This window comes from Boleophthalmus pectinirostris, unplaced genomic scaffold (assembly GCF_026225935.1).
Source record: "Boleophthalmus pectinirostris isolate CB_2022bp ecotype Guang Dong unplaced genomic scaffold, ASM2622593v1 HiC_scaffold_7, whole genome shotgun sequence".
In the NCBI taxonomy this organism is placed as follows: domain Eukaryota; kingdom Metazoa; phylum Chordata; class Actinopteri; order Gobiiformes; family Gobiidae; genus Boleophthalmus; species Boleophthalmus pectinirostris.
Window position 1 is genome coordinate 10,968,815 of NW_026571473.1, and position 15,799 is coordinate 10,984,613.

The 15,799-nt window shown below is 37.1% G+C and overlaps 1 protein-coding gene across 5 annotated transcripts in view; it reads right to left on the reverse strand.

The window, feature by feature from the left end:
• lrp8 (low density lipoprotein receptor-related protein 8, apolipoprotein e receptor) overlaps positions 1-15,799 on the reverse strand; it is a 405,138-nt gene that overhangs the window by 90,798 nt on the left and 298,541 nt on the right. For all 5 annotated transcript variants that reach the window (XM_055164423.1, XM_055164422.1, XM_055164421.1 and 2 more), the window contains exon 9: positions 13,971-14,096. In XM_055164423.1, the coding sequence (XP_055020398.1) occupies positions 13,971-14,096 (126 nt within the window). The remainder of the gene's footprint in view (positions 1-13,970; positions 14,097-15,799) is intronic.

A 15,799-nucleotide genomic window follows, 5' to 3' on the forward strand; every position in this document is an offset into this window, starting at 1 on the left:
CTGTCAGGAGGAAAAAGGCAAGAAGTTATATAACACCCTATTAGTTGTCTGGTGGTGGGAAAACTCCTGAGAAATTGTAAGCACGTTAACAACAAAATATGAGACTGTGCCTCCGCATGCTAATGTTGTAACCTTTGGAGACATTTATATTCAAGCTGCAAGAATGAACCAATGACTGCAGATTGAGATACCACAAAATAGCAGGTTAAAGGGGACAAATTATGCAAAATGGACTTTTAAAAGCTTTTAAACATGTTATAATTGTTTCACTTCTCATTTACCCAATCAAAGTTGTATTTAAAGTGATTCAAGCATGTCTGAATAATCTTTATTCTCCTGCAATCAAGGCTCCACTGTTTGAATTTTCTTAAACGATGATACAAGTAGGATTCGGCAGCGTGGCAAAGCATACATTAAAAGGTCCTATATTATGCAAAATTGACTCTTGTGAGATGTAAGCCATGTTAGAATGTTGCTACCGCCTCAAAACATGCCCAGAGTTGTGTTTTGTTTCATTCATACATGTTTGAGTAGCTCTTTCTTATTAGTCTGTCTACATCTCTAAAGATCAAAAAGCTCTGTTCCAACTTGTGATGTCATGAAGTGCTAGTTTTTAAGTTAACCGCTACATTTTACATTTGATTTCAGCCCTGGACTTGCCAATCTCTGCTGAGCTAAACAAATGGTTCTAGTAACTGGAACCTAAAAACGTGAGCACGTTACTCCAATTTTAGCGTCTTTGCACTGGCTTCCAGATCGTTATAGAGTCGATTTTAAGATTTTACTGTTTGTTTTTAAAGACTTGAATGGACTGGCCCCACAGTATGTCATCCAAATATCAAAAAAACTCATCCAAATTTACTCCCTCGCATGTGTGACAGATCCAGCTCGTGGTGCCTAAAACGAGACTTAAATCCAGGGGGGACAGGACCTAAACCCTGGAATATTATGCCCCCCCCACATGCTTTTTAAGCTTTTGGTATGATCACATTTTTACCTTTTTGTGGTCTACATTTTATGACCTATGTGCAGCACTTTGGAAGTTGCTTTGTTTGTAAAATGTGTTGTAAAATCAAAATAAAGTGGATTAATTAATTAATTGGGGTGTCTGGAGTTTAAAAACACAGTGGAGTATTTCCTCTATTACCACATTACATCACAAGGTGGAACAGAGTGTTTGAGAGAAGAACTCAGCCTAAACATGCAGGGTTTGTGTGTTAAGCATGTGTAAATAAAACAAAACACAACTCCAGGTATGTTTATGATGAGGAAACTACATTATAATATAAATCAGAAAAAGCCTAATTTGGAAAAAAGATGCAACATACACAATTTAGTTGAAGAAAAAGGTGCATTTAAAATGTAGTACCACTTTAGTATGCCATTGACAAAATTAAATATGGTTGAATGTTAAAGAGCCCATATTATGCCATTTTCTAAGTCATCATAATGTTTTTTTGTTTCATTCACACGTTTAACAGAAAAATCCTGCAAATTTAGGCAGAATTTTTCTCTTAAGCTGGGCAAACACTGTGTGATTTTTGGCCCTTTTTGGGATGATTTTTCACTCGTACGACTGTTTTTGAAATAAGGGTGAGATTTCACTTAATCCTGTGTTGTTCTTCGTGCAGTATACATGGGGTAAAGAGAACAGATTAATACCTCGCAAGAATATCAAATCTGTTTGAAATCCACTCGCCTCTCATGAGGGTTTCACTCTGTTGAAGTCGTTCATATAGTGTAGGAGCAAGAATTGTGAGCTGTGAACTTTAAACCCTGCGATTTGGGTGTACAGTTTAGGCTGGGGTTGAGTGAAACGACTGAAAATATCGCAGTGTATGCCCGGCATCAAACAGAAAACACTACATTCAACCTTGTGATGTCATGTGGTAATACAGGAAGTGTCTTTAAACTCCATACACCTGCAGAAGTTGTATGACGTCATCAGTAGTTGAGATGTAGACAGACTAATAATAAAAGCTCACAAGAGTCAGTTTTGCTTAATATAGGCGTCTGACTAGGGGTGTAATGATATCCAAGTCTCACGATACGATATCGTCACGGAATGAACCTCATGATACGACATTTATTGCGATATTGTGGGAAAGCTCACGATATGGTGGGGATGTAACAATATCCAAATCTCTCGGTACAATATTTTCACGATATACATCTTATAGTAAGATATTTATTGCAATATTTTGTGGAGGCTAATACACTACTTTTTCCTCTTAAAATGCCTGGACAAGATTAATTCAAAGAAATAAGACTTTAAAGTGTTTAGAACTGTTATTTCTTCTTGTAGTTTACACTGAAATGGAGCAAAGATCATGGTCTATGTAGTTCCCTCTGTCTTTTTTTGTAGCTATTGCTGCACCAGAACTCTAATTTAAGAAAGAGACTTGTAATTTGATATATTGTGATGGTCCACGATATTATTGTGAGAACTTTGACGATACGATATCAGGATATTTCAGTTATTGTTACATCCCTGCTTCTGACAGTAGCTGCATGCTGTTGATTGGTGGTCTCTTGTTGACAACTTGTTGACAACATTTTGGCGAGCAAACACTGAAAAGCTCTGCAGCCTTCCACACTTGAAGCTTTTAACTTCAGAGAGTGAAGTTAAGTCCCAGATGAGATTTGGCAGACTTAAATAAAAGCCCGAGTCCCATGTCAAGAGCTTTTGACAAATGGGAAATCCAACCACAGCTGTAAACCAATTCTGAAAAGTGTGCTCGGTGTCAAAGTGTTTGGCAGTAATCTTGTTATGAAAGGGAGCGAGCGGAGGGGCAAGTGTGAAGTGAACTGGGAAGCTCAACAACTTTGACCAATGCATTTCTGTCTTAAGTTTTAGGCTATACCTCAAAAATCATCTCTCTTTGTGTGGCGTTCAGTTGCATGTTACACAGGTTGGATTATAACTGGTCTTTTCTTCAGGTATGTTTATGATGAGGAAACATTATAACACAGATCAGAAAATCATGTTATATGTGCCCTTTAATGTTTCAGTTTTATGTCCGTATGAAAAAAACAGAATGAAACCACACTGCAGGATTAAAAGTAAATGGTTTCTATTGAAAAACGCTGTGGAGCATGAATCTTTGTAATAGTGAGCACTCCCTGAAGTCTTTGAAGTCCTGTAGAGTGAGACAGGAGAGTGGAGTGTGATCAATTGCAATGTACTTTTCTCTATTGAAACATCAGTGTGTTATAGGCCTATGCATTGTTGAGCAACTAATGATTATTTTTGTCATCAAACAGCACAAGGAACAAGGTCAGATTTATTTAAAGAAGACATACTGTGCTTGAGCCTGCTATACAATTATAATTACGATACCCATGGATCATTGTTATAATTTACAATCACAAAATTTCAAACAACTTAACAAAAGAAACTCTCCGCTGGCTTCAGTCTTAGAAAAATTACTACGGGACACTGCTGAATCCTACGTCTATCGCAAATTAAGAAAATAAAATTGGAGAACGAAGTAAGATGATGTGTACCAGTGGCGGTGAAAAATGGGAAATAATCGGTAATATAGTGTCTTGAAAAACGATTACTCAAACACATGCATGAATCCCTAAAAATTTTATCAGAAGTGAAAACAACTATAACATGGTGTAAAGTAAATTCTTCATATTTATGATGACGGTCTGAACAGAAGATGCAAAAGTAGCGTTACGTCTTCACTTTTTATTCCACATTTAGACGAGTGTTTTCGGGAGGAAATCTGTGTGCATACGGTGACGCAGAAGTGTGTGGAATTCGACTGGTTATGCTTGTACTTAAAGCAACAAGGGCATCTTTGGACATAAGGAAGTTTTCACGCCACGCATTTTCATCAGCTACTCCGTCCACAAAGTTGTCCCACCATCGACTGCTTCTCCCAGGTCTCGTCTATAGTCGTCTGGTTCGCCTGCGACGAACTGGTGCTTCCAGAATTTGACAGAGGTAATTTTAGATCCTTCTCTGTTCACTAATATAGTCTCTGCATATTCTGTACATTTGTTGGGAGCCTCCTGTAAGTTTATTAGTGTAGACGGAAACGCTACGGTGGAGCAAATTCAACTTTTCCACTCTGGAGGGTGGTTTCAAAAACACCGTCACCGTCTAAACGAAAGGCACTTCCGATAAAATATTTTGCCATTTTTACCCGTAAGCGTTCTCATGTAAGCAGGCCCTCGGAAATAAAACCAAAGTTGCATTTGAAGGATTTATGTCTGAGCAGCAGCAGTGAGTTGTACTTCCTGATGGAAAGCTTGGCAGCGGCAGACGATATCACCTAGCACCTATCTTACCGACAAAGTAAAAATCTGCTGCTGCTGAGAAAATAGTCCCTCAACATATGACAATTCATGAGATACAAGGTTAGTTTTATTTCAGACATTATTCTAGCAACAAGGACACATGTCTCCAACACTTTGGCTAACTAGGAAATGAGGTCCTATGTCCAAAATTCTGGACTGTCCCTTTAACTTATGTTGAACAAATTTAAAAGTCAATATGGCCTTAGTTCTTTTAAATTATTCAACTTTGAAGCTATTGTTTTCCGCCTCATTCAAATATGCTCAACATGAGTCCATATTATAGTATAATATTACTAATTTTCTTTGAACATGCCATTAAAAGAAACACATTGCATTGAATCAAATGGTCATTCACATAGGTTATCCGTGGGCTTTTGGGCATATAACAGTGATGGATGCAACAACTGTCCAATGGGAGTAACTCCAATAAACATGTTATTGACTCATTTACTTACATATTGGAGTATCTCACAAATCCAACCTAACTTCCCTCTTTTTCCAAACTTTTAAAATCCAAAAGTCAGTATGTCTGTCTTCTTGAGCCCATCCTTCTGCAGTGCAGTTAGTATTACTAATGTGGCATTCTCCCACGGCCTTCAATATGTGCAAATAACATCTCCACCAAGCCTGCAGTCACATCTGATACAGACAGAGCTGATTCCTCCTTCACTGGGGACTGTATGTATGGCAGTGGACCGGCTTCATTAACTGCACATTACCTCAGCTCCAGCAGACAGCAGATCTGTATTTATAGCCATGTGCCCTTTGTGCCTCAGAATAAACAACACCTCAATAACAAACAATAACTCAAGCTCATCGTCTGTCTCTCCCCGTCTCCTTCACACAGAGACACAAGACACAGCGCCGCAAATCTGCCTCTGGTTTAGTGCTGTCAGAAGAGAAATGTCCATATACAGATAATCAAAAGGAGTAAGGAGATTCAGGTAAGTTTACTGCAGATGACTCGCCTAAAATAAGAAAACATATATATTAATAGTATTTATATATTTAGCCTGTCTCACTTTCTAGAGTTGTAAATTTTATTAAGGGAAATATAGTTCTTCTCTCAAAAATGACTGCATGACCACCTTGTGATGATGTCATAGGGTAATACAGTAAGTGCTCCATACACCTTCATTAGAATCATTTGGATGATTACCAAACTAAAGGCAAAAGGTAGCTGTTAACTGGAAAACTACTACTACATGACATCACTGCATGTAAACAAAAGTAAACAACAATCTCTTGTCAAAATCATTACAGAACATGTTCAAAATCCAAAAGAGCCAATATGAGCTCAGAGATACGGTTTATCAAAAAGATAATCAGAACAAACATTATGAAATTTTGTAAATCTGTTAAAGGTGCAGACCTCAGGAACAACTGTATAAAAGAAATAAAACTGTGCACCACTCTTTTCCATTTTATAAAGAAGTTTAAATGATTAACTCTGAGCAGATATATGAATTATGAAACTTAGTTTGTGCTATAATACTTTGTTGTACTGTTACTGATTTGTTTGTTTCCTCTTGCTGTATTTATGAAGATGAACTGGTGTCAGGATGACGCTCTGACAAAGGAATAAAGGGAAGGCATAATAAGCTCAAGCTTCAGCCAACACCTTTTTAGTCAGTGTATGTTAAATATGATTGTCTGTGAAATAATGTCAGAACACACCTGTGACTGAAATAAATTAATCAGTCAATCAAAACATGGAACAGAGCATTTTGGGCTTTGGAGATGTAGACAGACTAATAATAAACTCAAACATGTGTGAATGAAGCAAAACACAACTCCAGGTATGTTTTTGAGGAGGTAACAACATTCTAACGTGACTTAAAACTCACAAGAATCTGATTAATGTGTAAAATCTATCTAAAATACATCTCAATGAGTGTGTATACATGCACATCAGTATACTAGTATTAGCCATATCCCAGTTATGGCAGTATTCGGGATACTGAGTATACATGCGCGCTGAGAAACCGGGATACTCATATCCCTGTAAACATGATCAAATGGAGTATCCTGGATTCTTGACATAATCTTACAAATGTGCAAGCGCAAAAAATTTACTTTATTTAATTTAATAAACCAGGAAAAATACAAACAACCATGAGCTTCTTTAGCATAGGAAGCTCGATAGGTTTAACCAGCGGTACGGAGCTATGAGGTATCCCACAATCCACTGCACAGATCAAACCCAACACTGCAGCAGATTTTTTATTAAAATCGTCTGCAGAAATAAACTTAACTTTACAACATATAAACCATAACCACATCAGCCCATTTGATAATATAATTCAGCTTTGATCACATTTATTTACATTTTACAGAAACGAAACTTGCGTGGCTACTTTGCAGCTGTTAGCTCCTTGTGTCCTGATGCACTTCAGCTTCTGTCGGACTAAAGAATACGACTCAGTGGATTATATGTGTTTTTTTCCTGTGACAGAGGATGTGTTGATGATGGTGAGTCTGTTCTGTGCCTATGTCGTAGGAGATGTTTCGTGTTTAACTTTTTAGCGCTCAAACATGTGCAGATTCGTGTGCAGGTTTAGTGCAGTCATTTCACTCATGTATGGTCACTTTATTTATGTTAGTTACTGTTGTGATGAAAAGACTGAAAAGTATTTGTCTTTTGCCACAGTATCCCGGTTACTATCAGACTATACCAGCTACAGTATCCCGGTTTCTAATAACAGGGATACTGCCTTATTCGAGATATTGAAACCGGGATACTGTGTACACTAGGGATGGGCATGATTAGTCGATTAATTGATAATTGATCTTTTTTTTTTCCGATTACATCGATTATGTTCATTTTAATCGACAAACCAAATGTAGGTTGCTGTGCGTAGCATAGGGTGACCAAACATCCATGTCCGGGGACAAACGGGTCCGTACATGTAGCTCTCTAATCTCACCAGGACAACGAAAACATGAAAAAGCTTTGCCAGGTGAGAGTAGCACAATGTCGATGACGAGGCCCCACCTCCCACCACCCGTACGGTGTCCTGGTTTTGACAAACGCAAATATGGTCACACTAACCTGTATTCCATTGAGTCATGCCGCATCAGCGCACAAGAGCCACTTTTTTTTTTCCTTCACTTAGTTTATGCAAATTAGCCATGCGGTTTTAAGTTAAGAGTTGTGCAAAGCTGCATTAAACACAATATAATCTCCAAAGGGCTGATGTGGCTCTAGAGTGGTTACGGTTTATATGTCGTAAAGTTGAATTTATTTATGCAGATTAGTAGTGCAGATAGTAATAATAATAATGATAAATTTTTATATAAAAAACGTTAATGATTAATCGATAATGGATTCTCCTGACGATCGATTAAGAACATTTAATTGAATGCCCATCCCTAGTGTAAACATGCACCATGGCAAAACCGGGATATTCAAAAAACCTGATCATACCCGAGATACTGATGTGCATGTAAACACACTCAATCAGTAACTTTAGTTTAGCCTCCAAACTTAAAATGCCCAGAAATGCATAATCTGTACTATGCCTTAACAAATATGTTCATAACAGTTTAGTACGTGGAGGGAGAGCTTTGGGAACAGCAAGCAGTGGCTTTAGAAGAAACTGTTATTGTGTCCTTAGGCAAGACACTTCACCTTGCCTAGTATGAATGTATGTGGTGTGTGCATGGTGGTCAGAGGGGCCAGTGGTGCAGAACGGAAGCTTTGTTTTCGTCCGTCTACCCCAGGGCAGCTGTGACTAATAGCAGTTTACCACCACAGAATATGGAGTGAATGAATTATGCAATGTAAAGCCGTTTGGGTGTCTACAAAGGTGAAATATAAACAGAATGCATTATCATTATTATTTATAAGAACTTAATGGGTAAAATAGATCACACACACTCACACACACACACACACACACTTTCAAGGCTGAAACTTTTTACGCTTTTTCTCAATATAAATTTAGAGACTCTTTTTCATCACTAACTGTAGATTTGGAAAAATACTAAAATATTTAACAACTGAGAGCTCAACTGGTGATTTCAACTCAGAATTTCATATCTCAGGCCTTTACTTGTATTGTATTAGTGCATATTGGTGCTTTTCAGATTCTAGGACATTCTGGTCATTATGTAATTTTTCCCTATTGATAATATTGTCGTAACAGAATTTTAACAGTAGAACAATAGAATTTTAACTGTCCCCATCTGTTTTATATTATATTGTCCTATGTACAGTGGTGTAGTGGGGATTTTTAAAGTGGGGATACGCGATTCGTGATGTGTCATACAGATAAAAAAAATAAATAAATAAATAAAAAACTCACTTTCAGAACAAGCATAATCACCTACAGAACATAAATCATAGGCTATAACACGTGCCCAGGACTGAAGCAGGAGGACTAAACCAGGACTAAACCAGGACTAAACCAGGACTAAACCAGGACTGAACTAGAAGGACTAAACCAGGACTAAACCAGGACTGAACTAGGAGTGAACTAGGACTAAACCAGGACTAAACCAGGACTAAACCAGGACTGAACTAGAAGGACTAAACCAGGACTAAACCAGGACTAAAGGACTAGAAGGACTAAACCAGGACTAAACCAGGACTAAACCAGGACTAAACCAGGACTGAACTAGAAGGACTAAACCAGGACTAAACCAGGACTGAACTAGAAGGACTAAACCAGACTGAACTAGAAGGACTAAACCAGGACTAAACCAGGACTGAACTAGAAGGACTAAACCAGGACTAAACAAGGACTGAACCAGAACTGAACCAGAACTGAACCAGAACTGAACCAGAAGGACTAAACCAGGACTAAACCAGGACTGAACTAGGACTAAACCAGAACTGAACTAGGACTAAACCAGGACTAAACCAGGACTGAAGCAGGACTAAAAACAGGACTGAAACAGATCTAAACCAGGACTGAGCCAGGAGGACTAAACCAGGATGGAACCTAGTCTTGGACTTGAGAGAGCGAGAGAGGAAACCCCATGGGGCACGGAGCTCTGAGCCGGTCCCTGTGGTCACCCGATGGTCTATGTGGGCGCACCTCTGGACCTGTTCCGTCACTCAGTCCTGGTTCAGTTCTGATCTAGTCCTGGCTTAGACCTGGTTTAGACCTTGTTTAGTCCTGTTTTAGTCCTGGTTCAGTCCTGGTCCCTGGTCCAGTAGTGCAGATATCATGAGCCTATGTGGGTTGTTTTCACCATCGCCAATAGCTCCAGTTTGACATTTAACTTGTAGGTTATTTTAGATTTGTTAGTTTTATATATCACATCGGGAGAAGTGGGTGGACGGCGTACCCCCACGTATACCAAGCCCACTACACCCCTGCATATATAGAAAGTTGTGATGTAACCTGGAAGTTAGGAATCATTTCTTGTGTATTTTGACAGAAGAAGAGACGTGAGGAGATGGATAAGTCTTTTCTAACACTGAGTTTAAAAGTGAGAGACAGTCTGAGCTCTGAGCCTGTCTCATTAACAGAGCGGTCCAGTCTATAATCACTGAGCCCTGGGCAGACGGATGTAATCACTAACAGCTCTGTCTCTCCTCCTCTTCACTGAAAAGTTCATCAGTTTCTATTCATGGCAAAAAAAAAAAAAGAAGTAAAATAAACACATTGATTTAAAGTAAGGGATAATCTGACATTTTCACTTTTAACTTTTCAAGAGCTTTTCAGAGTTTCAATTCAGGTAACAGTTAATGAACAGACCTGAATGCACTACTTCAGAAACACTCACAACTTTATTTTTTAAATGAGGCTTTCAGGTGATTAAGGTTTAAAAGATGTGCTAAATCTAAGAGTAGTAGTTTAGCTAATGTAATACTGGTAATACTTTTGGACAGTTGTTAATGGAAATGTCCAAATTATTCAGTTAATTGAGAATAGTGATTATCAAAACCACAGTATAATTATGAAAAAAAAAAAAAAAAAAAAGTAATAATGACCATTTCAGAAGAAGCCATTTTAATGTAATCTATAATACAAAAAAGTACACCAAAATTTGAAGTGTTTATATTACATTAAAGAAGGAATACTGTGCTTGTGTCTGCTATATAGTTATAATCTATTATGACACCCGTGGATTGTTATGTTCTAGTTTGCACATTTTAAATCATAATAATCATTGAAACAACATAACAAGAAATAAGTCCAGTGACTTCTGCTCGAGAAAAACTGCAGTGTCCAAATTGGTGCGGACATCACCTTAAACAAGAGACTCAACACCTCTGATGGATAGCTGCAGATCAAGTTTGCAAGCAGCAGATTTTTATTTTTTTTTGCATTTGCATTTGTACCAAAATGACTACGTGATGCTAAGGCTGCTAGATTATGAAAAAAGTCTTTATTGCAATAATTTTGATCAATATTGAAATCACTGAAATCAAACTATTATTTTTTTATTACACGATGCATTTATTTAGCATTTCTCTCTCTCAAATAAACTCACTTTGCTACTGATAACTTATGCAAAACTTTCAAATAAAAAAATCAGTACAGGCTACAAATATGTACCTTAGAGCAGTTTTGCGGTGTATAAAACATAAAATGACTAAAATATATTTTGAACATGAAATAAGGCACTGAAAAACACAAATATATCCAAAATAAACGATATATCCAACTGTTCTACAATCTCTATGTTTAAAAAAAAAAATATATATATACTTATTACATATGAAAAACATTCCAAAATAAACTTTGTTAAGCTTTAGGGCGCTCTCACAAAACCGTGCCCTGTTCAAGCACGATTGATGTGAATTCTATGTTCTGCACTCACACCTGCACAACCGAACCGAGCCACAGCTGAAGCTGCCATCACACGACGCTGTTTGTTTACAGGTGGAACAGCAGAGCTAACGCTTTAGTCAAGCGGCAGAACAAACAATTCAGTAGTGAGGCAGATATGAGTCCGTGAGTTTATGAATATAATCAGTACTGTAGCTACCCATTACACACATTACACACAGTGTGTAGGGCACCAAGTGCATGCGGAGGCACCACTCGCAAATCTATGGTGGTCACACCCTGGTCCTCAATTTTGCCAGCATGTAAATCATTTATATGGTTATATCGGTTATATGAGTTTGGAGATACACAAATTGAAATCGCGATCAAAATTCAAATAATTGCACAACCTTACACAATGCTGTCGAGTCCTGTGTGTATCACCGATTAAGAAAATAAAATTGGAGTGAGTACAGAGCAGTGGGCGTGTACCAGTGGAGGTGAAAATAGATACTGGTTGACAATATGGTGTTGTGAAATAAGTGATTAAAGAAACATGCACAAATCACTCCAAATACACTTTGGGTGAGTAAATGGAGAGGGAAAACAACTATAACATGGTTAAAAGCTCTAAAAAGTCGATTTGGTATAATAGGTCTGCTTTAAGAAAACTCCATTATCTTGAAAAAAAAATAAAAATCTGGCTGTTTGCTGGTGTTTCAGTCGGTGAAAACAGGTGATGTTCTCTTCTATGATCCTGTTAGGCTATGAACCATATTCAAGATACTTCCAGCAGTATAAAAACTTAACTTATAATAAAAAATTTTTAAAAAGCTGAAATTGGACACATAACTTTTACAACACCACATTCACTGCTCTCTTAAATCCACATGTGTGTTTTTCATCCCCTCTGGTCAAAACTGTTTACCCCAGTCAACCACGCAGACCCTCCCCTCCCTCCCCTCCCTCCCCTCCACACTCCGGGGAGCACACAGGCAGCTGGCCACAAACTTTTCATTAGCGCGCGCTGCCAGAGAAAGATGGCAAATATTTATCTTTGCACAGATTGTCGAGGAGCTCCTGAATACAAAGCGAGTCCGTCTTTACCGAAGGCCTCACAGCGGGAGACAGTGCGTGGGATGTGGAGGTTCACTAAGTAGCTGCTATGGTAATGTAATAGCAGCAGATGTAAAGGGTCTAGATTAGTTTAATAATTATATGTAAAATAGCAGAGTTCAGATGAGTTGAACACCACTTTCAAACTTTTTTTTTTTTTTTTTTTTTTTTTAGGTAGAGTTTTATTTAAATGGTAAGGATTTACATTTTTATATAGCACTGTTTCACCATCAAGGCACTCAAAGCTTTTTATATCAAGGAACCACTCACCCTTTCACACACATGGAGGGGGGTTAAGTGTCTTGCCCAAGGACACAACAGCAGCATTCATCTATTGGAGCTAGAATTGCACTGCCAACCTGTGGATCAGTGGATTTGACCGCTCAACCAATGATGTTAATGTCGAGAGCGGGGTTCAAACTGCAAACACTTTACCACGCTACTGTCGCTTGTTTGTCGTTTTTTCAGACTATAAGTTGCACTTTTTTTCATTTGGGTGGTCCTGTGACTTATACTCCGGTGCAGCTTATATATTAAAATTTTCACACTGACAGCTGCAAGAGGACGCTCTAGGCTTGTGTGTCAGTAGCTGCTACAACTATTACTCCTGTACTACTGTCACTTGGCTCTACTGCGCATGTCTCCTGCAGAAAGTAGTGAAATCTGCAGCTGAAAACGATAGTTGAGCAGCAGAAAGAAAGTTTGGAGTGAGCGGGAAACTAGCGGAAAGCAGAGACGGAGAACACAGCTTCACGGTAACCGGGAGGGTGCACCATGCAACTGGAAGTCACTAGATGGATGGACAAAGCCTGGACTTCAGTGACAACTGTAACCATCATGTTGGGATTCAGAAAGACCGAAATAATTCTCACTGGAACTGATGCCAAGTCTGACTACAGCTACACAGAAGAGGAAGTGGCGCATTGTCTACCCCCGGAGATCATGGAGTTGCTCAGAAGTGACACTGAGGAAGAAAAATTCCATGGATTTATTGCTTTGGAGTGAGGTCGAAAGTTTTTTAAACTTGTTCTGTCATTTTTGCTATAGTTATCTGAAAAAACTGTTAATATATTACGTTAACATACCAGAAGCCTATTCAGTCTGTTGTTCTCTATTCTATTGTTATTACTATAACTTATCTTTCAAGATGAAATGTTGGTTCCTGGTCGCTAATTTTATAAAATAAATTTCCCCCAAAAAGTGCGACTTATAGTTTGGTGTGATTTCTATATGTTTTTTCTTCTTCATAACACATTTTTTGGCTGGTGCAACTTTTAGTCCGAAAAATACGGTAAATATCTTCAACAAATCTTATAACAAATAGCAATGCAAATGTATGTAATGAACAAAATATTTCGAGGTATCTTGCTCAAACTGGAACTGTAACTCTTTTAAGTGAATTTAGAGTCACAGTTGTAGTACTAAGTTGCCCACTGGACAAGCAAGATGGGGAAAGGAGAGCAGAGGTTTGTAAGAAGGATCCGTTTGGATTTAATTTTGCTCTGATAAGACAATCAGTAGGTGCACAGGAGTCAAAATCAGACTCCTAAAAAGCACAAAATTATAAATGCAAAAAAGAAAGGAAAAACTTACTACATGCAATTAAGCAACAAATTACTCTTTGCCTGCACACATTTCAATCCGAGTGATTTTCCCCTAAGAATATGTATTGTCCTGGTTAAAAAATTTGGTAAAAAGGTGACCATAGAGAACCATCCGAGGAAAAAAAGCACTCGAAAGATCTCCCAAGTTCCAAGTCCTGGTCTATACAATCACCACGGCAGACTAATTGTGGTTGTAATGTCAAAACCAACTTACCGACAGCCTTGCATGCTTTGGAGACAGGGTCCATCTCGTAGCCTTCATAGCACTCACACTTGAAGTCTCCCTTGTAGTTGATGCAGACCTGGCTGCAGGCGTCAGGGTTCTCACACTCATCTATGTCTGTGAGAAAACAAAACAAAAATACAATTAGACAATGTGATAACAGCCAAACTACTCTATAAATAATTGAGAAGTTGTGTTGTGTGAGAATCTAAAATAGTGGTCTTAAAACATTTAGATTGTAATTTGATTTGACGAGAACATGAATATAAAATGAAGAAAATTGTCCAAATTAACAATGAGAATGAAAGTAGACTCAGCTAGTTTGAACGTAGTAGCAGTAGTAGTTTACTTGATTATTTTTGAGCACTACAAACCAAACCAAAACAAAACAAAACCAAACAGACTATAACCCCATGGATCATGACCGAAAGGGTTTAGCCTGAAGTGAAAGTATTTATAATGCCAGACCCTATTAAACAATGACAGAACAAAGAAGAGAGCAGCATATGAACAGCAAGTTTTCATTTACAATTTGTATGAAAAAGAAAACTAAGTTGTGTATAATAATGAAGATTTTCTGTTTGCAATTGATCAGTAATTGTGCCTGAACTAATATGGAATGTTTAGTGACGATCGGTGTTGATGTCTTGTCTTGAAAAAGGAAAGGGGGCAGATAACATAAGATTTTTTCTTCTTTCTGCTCCTTTTCATTCATTTCTTGTGTGTTTGATGTTGTGACACTGTTGATGTCTTTTTATGCTTTATGAATGAAATAAAAAAATAAATAAATAAATAATAATAATAATTTCACTTATGACTTACTGTGTATATAAGACCAAATATTAATGATTTGAAACAAACAAAATTTAATGCATAATTCATCCATTCCAGAGCTCTATATCTTTTAAAACATAATGCTTTATACACTTATATAAAGGCTTCTACACTGTTTGAGTTTTTTTTTTTTTTAATCAGCACTCAGGTTGTTCCATATATTAACCCCTCTAACAAAAATACAATCACTTTTTTTCTTAGTTCTTATCTTCATTTTTAAAAGATGCCTTTTTTCCGTTTATGGTTGTACAAACTAATAATAATGTTAACAAAGGCAGAAAAGTTTATTGTTTATGATTGTACAAAATAAACCACAATGAGAATGAAAAAATTTAAGGATTTTTGTAAGGATAAAGCTTGTACAAATTTAGTCACTACTACCGCAAGTACTAACCTTATTTTAAATGAGCCATTAAGACTCTATACAATAAAAATATTATTAAAAAATATTTTTCCCCAACAAAAAAATATAGTTTTAGTAATTAAGAAATACAATAAATAAATACGGTAACACTTTATAATAACTACACCTTATTTAGCCTTAATAAAGCATGAACAAAGGCTTAATTAATAATGAACAAAGACTTAATTAATAATGATTCACGCTTAGTAACTACATCATTACTACCTTAATTAGCACTTGCACTTCATTTGCCTGTGCTGTAAATAGTTACTCATAATTATTTCATACTTAATTACTCGTGGACTAACCATTTGAGCATTTATTAATCATTAGTAAACTATGAGAGAATGATTTACTAATAATGCAATGCAATGATCATTCAGGCAGCTGTTATCTGTTAGGTAAGTCTTTTTGAGAGCTTTTCTAAAGTGAAGACAACTTATGTTTATTAAGCATTTACTAAGCGTGAATCATTGTTAATTACGTCTTTGTTCATTATTAATTAAGTCTTTATTCATGCTTTATTAAGGCTAAATAAGGTGTAGTTATAAATACATACATAAAATAATTGATTAGGCCTACA